General features: G+C 34.8%; 1 protein-coding gene across 2 annotated transcripts in view; it reads right to left on the bottom strand.

Annotated features, from left to right (window-relative positions):
• LOC105248580 (protein dead ringer) overlaps positions 1-11,286 on the bottom strand; it is a 94,739-nt gene extending 83,453 nt beyond the window's left edge. For both annotated transcript variants that reach the window (XM_011253440.3, XM_025414062.1), the window contains exon 1: positions 9,979-11,286. In XM_011253440.3, coding sequence (XP_011251742.2) covers positions 9,979-10,194 — 216 coding nt within the window. In that variant the 5' untranslated portion in view covers positions 10,195-11,286. The remainder of the gene's footprint in view (positions 1-9,978) is intronic.
• Between the last annotated feature and the right edge of the window lie 3,016 nt (positions 11,287-14,302).

A 14,302-nucleotide genomic window follows, 5' to 3' on the forward strand; every position in this document is an offset into this window, starting at 1 on the left:
TTTTATTTTCAATTCTTTGATTTTGTAAGAAGTGCCATCCATGACAAATTCGCAGCAGTATCATTAAATCGTTATCCTGCTGAGCAATTTCAAATGTACCTTCTCTCCGCTATACATTCAGTTATAGACTGACGCACAAACCTGATCTTGACGAGTAACAAACGAGTTATGGATGTTAAATTAAATCTGTGCATCGACCGCGAACCGCGGAAAGGAACTTCGCGTCCGCAATAGTGATGAATGAATTGAATTCAGCGACGTTAAAAACATTATATCTTCACTCGCATTTCGTTTTTCAATCGCAACAATTTTCGATCGTTCGATATGGTACAATGAGGAGAGAAAAGAGGAAAACGATTATGCGTTCTCCGGAATCGCAAGTAGGTTAGTAACCGGCGCAATTCTCGAACGTTAGAGCTCCGCCGGGCATTAATACAGTCACGGAATAGAAGCCTTGGCTGCAATCGTAAAAATATAAATTGCGCCGATTGCGACAACGTTATCTGGACACCGGCGCGGATAATGATACGTCAATGAGCGCGTTACGGCACTATTCTATTTGATCGGGTTACACACGTCCGTTCCATAATTTGTGCACGTCGCGTGAACGTAAACGAGCCCCTGTACGCAAAGTATCCCTCCCACTTAGTTGCATAAATCATTATTAGCGCGGGATCGAGGAAAGGAGAGTCTACCGTATCATTTCGATAGATCTTATACGAACTGGAGCCTTTTGTAATACTATGTGAAATAAATGAATCATTTTTTTAATCATTGCCCTGTTCTCGAAATATATATGTTCAATTGTCATTTCTCTATCAGATATCTATACGGTAGATGTGCGTTTGCTTCGGTGCATCAAAAGCTGCTCTAAATTAAATACGCGTAAGGAAAATGAAAAGGGCGGTTAGTTTCGAAGCACAAAATCATGTCCCCACTTGGCTTAATCAAATAAGCTCGAAATTAAATTTAAGCGTCTCTTTTTTCCCCTGTTCCATGCGGTTCCACGAAACGGTCAGGTAAGAAGTCGACGACCCGGTCGACCCGAAGGAAGCCGCGAGATTCCGAAGTGCAGAAGAACGATGGACCTCGGTAAAGCAGGTGGAGAGGTAAGGAAAGAGAAGCAAGTAAGAAGAGAGGAGAAAGGAGGCGAGCAAGAGGCGCGAGTAAAGTCAAAGAGTCAACACGAGAGAGCCCATGGACCTCAGAGGTCTGTCGAAGCGCGTCTCCCGCTTCGTTGTTTGTACGAGTTCGACGAAGAACCCGTTTCCCTCGAACGAGCGGCCTCGCGGACATCCATCCAGTCCGAGTTTACTTAGGACCGCGAGTGATATACGCGATGGCTCAAATTAAATATTTCAACCGAGAGGGGAGAGGCAGAGCTATACCGAAATACCATAAAATCGTTTTACGTTGTTCGCCGACATAAACGCCCCGTGATTGTACTTGATTAAGATGCGAAAAAAAGGAAGAAACGCTGATTTAAATAAAAATAAATGTACGTGAAAAATTAAAATAAATATACTCGTATTAAACGACATTGTTAGATAGCTGCAATTTGTAATTATAAATTGAATCGATTTTTTGGTAGACATTATAACTCTTGAGAAAAATAATTTATAGGGTGTAATGAAAACGCGCGAGACGAGAATTACGGTGCTGACAAATGTGACATAACAAATATAGCAAAGCAAATTCTTCCTGTAGAACAGGGGTGAGAGGGTTTGTGGAAATTTTTCTACAGGTCAAATATATCGGCTTAGGTGCGGGTAGCAAAGCGATGCGTCTAGAAACGGTCTAGACTGCGTCTTAACTACGAAGAATTGTAGGCTCGTGCCAACCATCTCTCCCCTCTTGTACGAGGTCTTTTTCCGACGCGAAGGTCTATACGACCACCTCGATGCCAGTAGTCGCCCCCTCTCGCCTAATAGTTACCGTACCTTTCCCCGAGGCAAGACAAGGTGAGATGGGCAATTGGCGCTAACCTTTCAAAGTTCCACTTGACTCGAGGAAGACAACAAACGCGCCCCACAAACGCCGGCTCTACTAAATATCTAATCTGACGTGTCGTCAAATTACCCCGATCTATTCTCATATAAGTTATTGATCTCGCGTATTTTCCCATTTCACGCTTATCGGGTGAAGTTAATGGAAACAAAAGAAGAAAATGGAAATAAAATACTTGTGCATTATGTACTCTTATCTCGCATATTTTCCCTAAAACTTCCTTTTATTTCAGTATTCATCTCAAAATCGTATCTCAAAAGCTGATTCATCTTAAAATCGTATCTCAAAAGCTTTCACGCAGTTCGAAAACTATTTTCTAAAAATGTCTATTGTTATAAATGATAAAGTACATATGATATTTTTCAAAAAATATCATATGTACTTTATCAGAGAAAAATATTTCATTTTTCTTTACAAGAAAAAGATAATTTTATTTTTTTTCATTCTTAAATTTAGATATGAAGAAAAGAAATGCTAAACTCTTCGAGATAAGAGGGATAAATCTCGCAAGATGATCTACAATAATGGGTTAAAACTCATCGAAAAAATAGGAATAATTGGCAGTTGTATTTCGCGAAAAAGTGTGAAATATAATAGTCGAAATATAATAATACAGCCTGGAACAGAAAATATCCGCGAATGGCTTAACGATTAAATATAACGTTTCACACGGATCATTATACGCTTGTCGAATCAATATCTGCCCTTCCCATAAAAAACCTATATATTTTTTAGAAAAACGGCCAATTTCTATCGCGATTTTATTCGATATTAAATATACGATATGTCATTGAATATGCTTTTACTTTTATGAATTCTGACAAGTTTTATATAATTTATATAAGAATTGAATTATTTCTTCTTTGTTCTCAAATCATCAGTAAATGAATACTTTCCCACTTAAAAATTTAAAAGAGAAAAACTTGTAACAAAATTAATTTCAAAAACTAAATAATTTCAAACGAAAATTATTAGAGTATTAAAGTTGATGTTAGATTAAAAATTTAAATCAAAGATAAAAGAAGAATTTCAAATTTAAATATTTGATTTTCAAATTTAAATATTGACTGTTTAAAATAATCTTTTAATCCGATAATGATACGTCATATATGGCGATGGAAATAATAAAGTTTGATCACGCGCTTATGTAAATATAGATATCACATTCTTAATACAGATTCAATAATGATTCATCTTCTATTATCTCAAGAAGGGATAAATTATCAGGCTGAAATTTTTTGTCAAAATTGACCTTGTTCAAATTATATACATATAAATTTATGATCATACTAGTTTTAATACGATGAACGTTAGCAACAAGAAATACGATAAGACGTGGATAAGCTGATTAACCCTAATTATCAGTATTAATGCCTCCGTTCAAAGTCGAGTAATTTTCATGTTTGAGGAAAAAATAGTGCAGTCACATATTATTAACTGTTATAATTTACGTTAAGAAAAATGAGATACTCGCGCATAAGACATCCTTTATTTCATGCATATTTTCTAAAACGCGTAACATTATCGATTCAAATATAGCTTCGCGTTCATTTTGAGCGCGATGCAATAAAAACCTTACATATTCTGATAAATAATTCTTATCAATGACATTCATAGCGTCATTAAATGAACGACCGCTAGCATCTAAATAAAATTTCCATGGTTTTACGACGGAATTAAATTTACGGTTATTTCGATCATTTACTATTCACATTTAAATGTAATAATAATTGTGGAGTGTGAAAGATTGTATAAATCTACGCAGCAAAATCAATGTTCTACGTAATAAGAATAAATGGACAGAAACATGCGAAAAAAATAAAATTTCTTAGCATTATTATAATTGTACAAGTTTAACATTTTTGCAGTGCACTTAAATAGGTATCGTTAAGCACAAACTTGCTCGACATTGACGGAGAGACTTGAGGCTGCATTTCTGTGTTGTTTTCGATAAAATCGGTGTTATTAAACGATCGATAATCGTTGCTCGCGAAAGGGCGTGTGGGAATAGCGTACTCATTCTGCAATCGTGACGATCGTATCGAGCTTTTCGCCTTGTCGTTTTCAGACCCCCTCCGTCTTTTCGCTACATCGAGACGTATCGATAATATCGAGTCGAGTGACCGATTACTCAAGTCTTAGACACACGCTACATGTTAAAAAACTTTACTCCTATAATGATACTTTTTTTTAAGACTTCTCTTTCTCTTTCTCTCTCTCTCTCTCTTTCTCGATATATATTTTCTACGTCTTTCTCTCCACAAACGTCATTTCAAGAGACACAAGTCGAAATATTAAATAAGTAATATTTAAATATATTAAATAAAATATATGATTCGTATTTAATAATATATGACGAAAAATATTAAATGTGTTAAATTAAAATAAATATTAAATAAAAGATATATTACTTCTCGTGCATATATTCATATTTAACGCGAGTACAGACAGAATTTATGTTTCCCATTCAATTTACGACCAATCACGGCTGATACGAGGCAGAGGAATATTCCCCACTTTATATGCAGGGGACATCATCGATTCGCGGTCATCTCGAGAGAGAAAAGCCACGGCGTAGCGCACGGCGCGCGACGTATGCGGATAAAAGCGAGGCGTGACCGCGAGGAGCTCGTGGACCAATCGCGATTCAGAGTCCTCCTCGTGTTTTTCTCTTTTTTCTTCATTTCATTCAGGGACGCCCCTCTCTCTGCCGCGCTTTGATGCTCTTGCGCCGTCGCCGCCGCTGCCGCCGTGATTCCCCACCAACGAACAACAACGAACGCAGGGAGACGCGGCTTCCTCGCTCGCGCCTTTACCGCGCCGCGCGTCAGCTGAATCGGGATCACGCGCGGATGCACGCGCCTCCCTGCGAATCGCGTCCAAGACGCGCCTCGATGCGTACGAATAATTTGACGCCGCGGGGGGGAGGGAGAATGGGGGAACGAAAACCCGACCGTCGTCTGCTCGCTGCGTCTGTTCTCGCCTAATTAATAACCTTCTATCAAATCCCCCTCCAAGATGTTGAACACGCGATGAGGAATCGGCGTCGGGACAAATTTTATTCTTCAATGCGAGATATTTCTTTTAAATATATGTAAATGTGTGTGAGATGCAAAGTGTAGATATTCTGCATTTTTTGTATTTTTTTCTAATAATAGATGCGTATCTTCGGACAAAGTCCGAGCGAAAAAATATACCTTCGGACAGGTTCGAAGGAATATTTTTCCTAAAGGAGATTATCGCTCGCTTTGGTCCAATCCGATTTTACGGGTGCATCCTTGAAAAGAGAAAAACGAGCGATTGGACCTTTGCAATTTTCGATCTTTTTTCGTGTAGACCAGACTGATCGTAGAACTCAGGATATTACTTCCAAAATCTAATTATGAGATCTTTATTGGCCTATCGTAAAATAGTCGAATAATAGAACAGTTCGTAATTCTCCTTGTGAATCCGTTAAGGTCATACATTCTGTTTCTCTCTCTCTGTGGTATAATAAATTTCATTGTATATATCTCTGAATATCTCCAATAAAAATCAAACGTCGAAAGAATTTCGAAGAATGCATCGGCAGAATTATTTTTTCAATGCCATTCCTATTTTCCTATGTTCCTAATTCTTCGTCTAATCTGTCGCTATTCCAAAGATACAAAAATGTATCATGATTTAAGATCGAATGAGAATAAAAAGATTTTTTTCTCAATTTTTTTAGCTGATAATTAAACACTTATAATAATACAATATATCTCGATAAAAAGGAATGACGGAGATTGATGCAAATTAATTGAAGTCACGGTGGAAATTGATTATTAATTTTTCATAATAATCCGCGCACGAATCGAAATTTTTTCCTACTTTTAATTTCAATTTTCAGTCTAACATTTTTGATATTTTAAACACAATTGGAATACTCTCTTTTGAGACTATTCTACGTATAATTTTATCGAGAGTTCTTTTTTAATTTTCTACATTTAATTAACTGTTCATTTACTATTTATTTGAAATAAAAAGTGAGAGTTCGACTCCTATATAAACAAATTTTTAAAGTCCATAAAAGTGAGAAAATTGAGATTGAAAGGAGGAAATTAGGTTGCATCCGCGAGATATATCGTAGGGTGCGTGCTTATAGTACAATCAAAAATGTAGAAATTAAAATGAAAATTCGAAATGACAAATTTCGCGAAACAAAGCTCCGCGATGAAGAACGCGCGCGCGATGCCCGTCGTTAGACGACAATGCGGCTTCGCCGCAAACGCCGGGGCCCGTCGTAATGAGATGTGACGTCACGACATGGCGTCTGCAGGTGAACGAGCAGCGAGAACCGTAGGTGAGCGCATTCGCTAGTCGATCCGATTGGCCGAAGGGGGAATCCCCGCCCTTGCGTTCGTGCACACCGCGAATCTCCCCCTCCGGACCCCTACCTTTACCTCTTTCGCGATTCCACGCGAGTCTCTATCTTTCTTTCCCTTTCGCCGCGCTTTCCTCTTTATCTCCGTTTCGCTCCCACACACGCGCGCATCCTCCGTTTCTTTTTTCCTAGCGACTCGCAGGCGAGAGCATCGTCGCGCCGCTGATAACGCACGTACACAAGTTCACAGAGCCTGTTTACACCTTTACTTCTATCTACATGATGTATATGTGTGTGTGTGTGTCGCGATACATTTCTCCCGGTGTTACTCTCTCTGGTTGCACCGAAATTATCAGCCGCTTACTCACTCGCACCCTCTCTCAGATATTCTCGACCACATACGTACGATTAGCACGTTTCCAAAGATTAGCGCGTTTATGTAAATTCACGCGAATCAAAATCGCGGGAAACAGATATGTATCTTCATTCTCATAGATATTAGTCTCGCGCATGAATTGGAGCTTTATAAATTTCTACTAGCACGCAAACCGGTAGATAATAATTTACGGTGGCAATTATACATTAAATATCCAGAAATGTAAAACGCGCATAAGTATTAGAAATGAAGGCCGTAAACTTTCATGAGGTACAAATTAAAGAAACGAAAATATGCAAAAACATTAAATACAATCATTTCGCATAGATAATCATCGAAAGAGCATCAAATATAGTCATTACTGCTAATGATCTAGAAAAATTTAATATGTTGCGTATGTACAGAATATAGAAGCTCTCCGCCGTCATCCATATTTACGTAATTACTTTTAGTTAATTATAGTATCCTATAATTATACTATAGTATAATTATAGAGTGTGGAAATCAACCGTGCGCGTTTTTTTCTGTATTAAATCCTAATTCAAAGTTACTAGATATGATAGAACTGCAACAAATTCGCGCCTGTGATTCTCCAAGAGATTTTCTGATCAATTTAAAGGCAATTTTTCTTAAAAAAAAATCGACTTTTTTTTGAAGTTGCAAAATGCTATGATATATATTTAATAAAAATGGATAGCACGACCCGATTAATTTTTGAATGCTCGTTAATGTCAGAAAAAGCATCACGATTCACGATGAAAATCGTAATAGATTCGCGTTCCTTCAGATTTCAAATTACTGCTATTAATATAGATTGCAGCAATTATTTACGCTCCGCGTGCATAAAATATTTAATGCTAGGTTCCGTTATTGCTCTGATTTTCCTTTCCTTCGAATTATGTGTAAGTAATTTTAAACATAGTTTCGAAATAAAATATCGAAAGTTTAAATTCTACTCATGAGATATTCTTACAATAAAATAAACAAGATGATACATATTTACGAATTTCTCGACAGCGTTAATATTGCCAATTTTGTCACAAATAATAGTAATTTCTATTTTCCCCGACATGTATTTTATTACATAGCTATTAATTTTTTTATAAGATATAATTTTTTTTATTTTCTTAGTTGATAAAAAATCGATATAAAAAAATTAAAGATATAAAGAAAAGTAGAATTATGAAATTTTAACATCAGATTTTTATATATAAAGTGTAACAGATGAAAAAGATTACGAAAATAATTTAATTAATAATAATTTAATAAAGCGCGTGTGTTGTCCTCTTCATATTTCTCTTTTCTTTCAAATTTTGATAAAAATCTTTTCATAAATACGTCGGAACGTGAGTTTTATGAGGACGAGAATAATCAAGGACGTAAAATATATTGATCTAAAATATTCCCCGAACGCGCGCGTGTTGAGAGATTGGCATTGTTTGTAAACTAATATCGCTCCAGTGACGCATGATATCGAACCGTTTTAATGTATTTCTATCGCGATCGTACTATCAGTAGTTATCCAGAATGTATTTATTCAATTCGTTGAAAGTCACATTTGTTTGCGCTGCCGGATTTGAAATTGAAATTTAATCGAGAAAATTATGAATTTGATATATGTATATTTGAATATATGTATGTATATACATATATACACTTTTGTTATCTAGGATTATAGATATTCTAAAAAATGTAATCTATATTAAATAGTAACCAAATCAATTATAGATTCCTAAAAAAACAGATTAGATTTTTAAAAATGCTACAATTATTAGGCATTTCACTTAAAAATGTTCACTTAAAAAATCTTCCTGAACTATCTAAGTCGAAATTTTTCTTCTATTTTCGAATTAAATATAATTTATCTTGATATTTTAATCAAATCAGTCTTTTAAAACTACTTAAGCTACAGGTTTTGTCGAAAGTTCCTCTTTTTATCTGAATGGAAAATTGTCCTTTTATTATTTATTTAAGATGTAAAATAAAGAAGAAAAAGAGAGAAAGAACTTTTATACATAAATTATATATAAAGTAAATTTATCTCAAAATCCTTTATACTTTATAAAGATTAGAGAAAAAATGAAATGAATGAGAATGAAAATAAAAGCAAAATTTCAACTCAGTTAAGGTGCCATATAGAGTGCTAATTGGTAGCATTTCGGTTGTTACGGCAACGCTAGTTTCTCGTTATTTCTCCTGACCCGCGTTATCTTCAACTGCTTCAGTCTCATAGTATTCAGCAATTTGCTGTTACAACAATACCATTACAGTGTCATGCTTACATAGCCATGCTGTTTCCAATTCCATTTTACGCCACTTTCAAGATATTTTTAACGAGAAAAGGATTTAATTTTGTTTTTACGTAATCTAAAATCTTGTAAATTCTCTCGATAATTTTCACGATCAGAATCAGGAAAAGATGAGGAGAAACTATGCGTTCATTATTGGCAAAAATATCAATAAATTAGATACACGATCGTCTTCTAATAGAATTTGATTGGATGCATTATACATATACAGAATCGAGACTAATACACATCAAAGGTTGTCGTACATAAATTTGCACAATAACATAAATAAATAAAATAATAAAATAATAAATATTACAATTATTTTTTTTTGTTATTCAATGCAATTAAATGCTAGTAATATTAATTAGTTAACTGTTATAGTTTTTACTTATATAATTATATAATTTTTATGTATATATATAATAAATAATTATACATAAAATATATAAATAATATATAATATATTAATTAGTTTATATTATTATTATCTGTTATAATTATCTGTTTTATTCTTTCTTATGCTATTGTAAATTCGCATGGTAACCTTTAATGTGCAATACTAGAGAACTATAATGCAACTAACGGAACATTATTAGAAATAATAACATGCAAAATATGCGTTTTTTTTAAAGTGATTGTTGTTAATTAGAAACATTATTCGACAAGAACGTTAAAGTAAACAAAACCGGGAACGTTAAAGCGACAAATATCGGGAATAAGAACGATTGATTCAACTTCTAACGGAACGATTGATATAGGTTTCTTCCTCAATTTAATTTGATTAATAATGACTCCAAATTTTAAGTAATTTAAAAATTTTCACACGTGAAATTTATAAACGCGTATATATGATGTATATAACAAATATAGAGCGTAAAAAATGAAACCATTGTTACGATTTTAAGAAAAACGCATAATACGATCGAGTATCTCATAAATAAAGCTGACAGAAAACTTACCAAGGATCCTTCCGGTGTCGGATGCTGTCCGTTGGCTCCGTGGGCTCCGTTGGCTCCGTTGGCTCCGTTGGCTCCGTTGGCTCCGTGGGTCCCATTGGTTCCGTTAGCGCCGTTGGCTCCGTTGGCTCCGTTGGCTCCGTTGGCTCCGTTGGTTCCGTTGGCTCCGTTGGCCATCCCTCCGGGATTCTCCACGTCTTGTTCGTCGGCTGAGTCCATCACGTAGGATGGCTTAGGATCACGCTTCACCCGAATTTTGGCTGTTTTCTTGCGACACAATTCACAAAACGAGCGTTGACGCGCTGAAGTCTTTGTAAATTTCTCGGATATACGATATATGCGCGATATATGCGATATATACGCTGGCGATATATATACGGATTTGATATTTAGATTCGAACCTAAATTCGAATCCGAGTGTCCCGCGTGAGCGAGATGTCGTTTTTCGCGTCACGAATTAAGTACCCGTCGGCAACTTCACGCCGGACGCTTCGCCAAAGATGGCAATATCAGCGAAGCAGATATCGCGAGCAAAACGATCGCGTCAAATCAATGAACATATATACCTTTGCGCAGTTTTGTCGCAATGGTTGTTCACTGTCTTTCTTTCTCTCTGTCTCTTGCGTCTCTCTCTCTCTGTGTTGTTGTTTCTCTTCACTCTCTTGAAAAACCGAGCGCGCGCGCAAACGATGACGCTGTTTTCGAAGAGTCGCGAGATGCGCGCACACACAACTTTTGCAAGATGCGAGACAAGGAGTAAAAAAAAGATGTAATATATTCGCTAACACACCGGGGATGAAACTCTCGAGGACTGTTGCAGAAGGTACGGATGAGAACGATGCGCACACACCGTAACGTCTTAAACAACTAACTCGGTAAACTGAATCGGAAGGAATGAGGAAGGACAGGGTAGGAGGGAAGGGACGGGGATTGAAATGATAGGCCAAGGTGGGAGAAATCACAAAGCCAATGGACGGGAGAGGGGATAATGGAGCGGGGGGGATGAGAGGGAGGGAGGGAGAAAGGGGATAGAGAAGCGATAGGCGTCAGGCGCGCCGTTATTGAAAAAATGATCGAGATGCGTGAAAATTAGCCGATCCCCGGCGTTTTTCCGCTCGTAGCGCGATCGCGGGCTCGCCGACCCGACATACGGCAGAAGAGTCGCGTCGTTAAGGCCGGCGATCAAGGACGCGACGTACCGAGGGGCGAACGACTCCCGGTGGGCGATCGCGAATCGAGGAGTCGAACCGGCGCGAACGAGAGCGAGAGGCTGCGAGAAACGTGCGCGCGCGCTCTCACGTACTACCGCGGTCTGAAGTCAGTGCCGACTATGATTCGCAATCCCTCCACGGCGCTCGCGTCTGCTCTCCCCTCCAGGCCGGGAAAAAAGAAACACAACATGCACATCACATAGAGGCGGATGCCGGCGACTCTGCGCGTGAGCAACTCTGGGTAGGGCGGCGGATAGTCACGCCCTCTGTGCGACACCTCCCATACGAATTATCCCTTTACCTCTACTTTTGCGCGCGGCTAATATTTTCTTCCGTTCTTTTCCTCTTCTCTTCTCTCTTCCCGCGCTTTTCTCGCGCGATACAATAGCGTCTAATTCTTCAGCGATCGAACGCGATTAGGCGAAAAACGTGTTATTATACGCGTCGTGTTATTATACGATGTCGTGGAACAACTATGGTATGTAAATTAATATTTGCGCAATCAAAATTCATTTATTTGTTATATAATATATATGCATTTTCTTTTAAGGACGGATTCCTCGAGTATTCCAAGATGAAAATTATGACGCGACAGTGTTGAGGTAATAGTTTTTAAATTATTGGCTATTATTATTAGATTAAAATTTTGCGAATCGCAGAGTTGAAGTTTCGCGCGCTCAAGGTGAAATGACACGTAGAACTAGAGGCCGGACCTCTTTACCGACAACGAGATTATCATATATAAATATGCAATATTTTTATTAAAAAAATTATTTCTGCATCTATATGAAATATGTTTGTACATTATATGCGCGTAATTAATATCGGAACATACCGCAAAATAACAATTCAATAGCGAGATGTTACGATATGTGTCAGATGTCAAAATAAATTCATATTTATTTACTCGTATGGTAAACATTTTTAGGGCTATATCGATAAATAAACGATTTTCTTTTATGTGAAAAGATTGAATATGTTTACAAAATTTAAAAGTATTTAAATATAGTTTGATTATAATCGCTTATAATTTGATTTTTATATCATCAATTTTTTTCAACATTAAAAAAAAATAATTATTAAAAATATACATGTCGATGATTTGATAGGAGTATATTAAAATTAAATAAATATGTATACATGATATATATTATAATTATTTGTACGTAATATACAAATAGACTTTGTATAGCAGCAGAAATTTTTTAATAAAAATATCATTGCATATTTATATTATAATCTTGATTGTATTATAATCTTGTTGAAGAGACTCCGTTTCATGATAACACTTTTAACATTTGTCATTTTATCGAAATTAAAAATATGCCTTTTATATGTACATCTTTCGAAAAACACAACAATTAAATAATAATTATAATAATATATAAAATCATATATTTTGATAAATTGTACACTAAAGTTTTTAAATTATATAATTTATTTATATGTATATTAAAACTACAATTTATTACATTATAATCCTTTTCTTATTTTTCTTATTTTTATTATCATTTAATTTTTTATCATATTATTATATTTTATTATATTATTATTTCTTTTATTTATCGTTATGATATATTAATTTTAAATTTTATTATTTCCGGCAAAACCAAAAAGTTTTCTACTAGAACATATTTTATTATGCAGCCTAACAAAGAAATTGAAAATGCATTGAAATAATTTACAAGGAATTAACAAAAAAATCAGCGGGATATTTTTATCTTAAATTAAAAAGAACAAGATTTGAAATGGATTTCTTAGGAGCGTGGTAATGTGGGATAATATAATACAATCCTGAATAATCCCGAAAAAAGGAAATTTATATAATAATAATATCAAGGAAAAGAATAATGTATAGTAAAAAACATTATCTGAAAAGAGAACGTTTTCTTTGGAAAACAATATTTCAAAATAATATTTGAAACTTGAATAAGCTCAAGATGATTTTAAATATGCAGGGATATAGAGAGTACGGTAAAAAGAAACAGAAAGGTTCTTCCTATTACAATTTTCGCAATAGTTATTAAGATATTAATTAAAAAGGACTATATAAATAGTGTGCATAAATAGAGTACATGTGGTTACGTGAGATGTACACTCTAGATATACTAACAAGTGTCATACACTGAAAAAAAGGATCAAATTATAATTGTATAATAAAAAAAAATTAGTTGAGATTTCTTTTTTTATAGTTATTAACACATAATGTTGATAATAATGATAACCTTGTAGTAATAATAACTTTAACTTTATAGCTGACGGTTAAAAATAACTATATTTATGATAATTATAACAATCTTTTTATCAGCACATGAAACGTTTGCAAAGGCAAACGTGTACTGATAAATTCTTGTTAATATTTCAATAATTATTATAAAAAATGCAAAATGATAAAGAATCTTTCTGTTTAATTTATTATATTACTCACTTATAAACGTTAGTATAAATCTTTATCAGAAATCCTGATATATCATTTAATTTGTCTCGCGATTATCAAGAAAGTACATTTAATAGAGCATACATTTAATTATTATCGAATTTAAATTATTGATTAAATTATGTATGAAATAATATAAGTATTATTTCCTCATTAAAAAGAATATTATATTTTTTTATATATCGTTAAGATTAAATCATAAACTTATAATTTAAGAGCGTTAAAGGTCACTGAAACTTTTATCCACATATAATGATATAAAATATGATTAAGGTTATATTATAAAGCAATATATAAACTATATATATATATATATATATATATATATATATATACATACTTACATACATACATATATATATATATATATATATATATATATATATTAATTTCATACATCAAAGTGGCGTGCGCGTAAAATCGTTTGTAAAGATTGTGCGGGTATCTGTATTATCTCGCGGTTGTATAGTTAATCATTGGTAAACAATTTTCTATGTTTACTTACTTGCACGCACATCTACCGTGTGTTTCTGGCAGAGTATCGGCGAAGATAACAATTGAAATCCGAGGAATAATGTCCCTTATTTTCGACATAAAATTACGGTACGAGATTACATGTGATTGGGGGTGTTTCAAACCGTTGTTAACTTGGGATACTCGATGATTATTTGCAGTGTAC

The sequence above is a fragment of the Camponotus floridanus genome, unplaced genomic scaffold (assembly GCF_003227725.1).
Source record: "Camponotus floridanus strain SB8 unplaced genomic scaffold, Cflo_v7.5 scaffold75, whole genome shotgun sequence".
NCBI classification, from domain to species: domain Eukaryota; kingdom Metazoa; phylum Arthropoda; class Insecta; order Hymenoptera; family Formicidae; genus Camponotus; species Camponotus floridanus.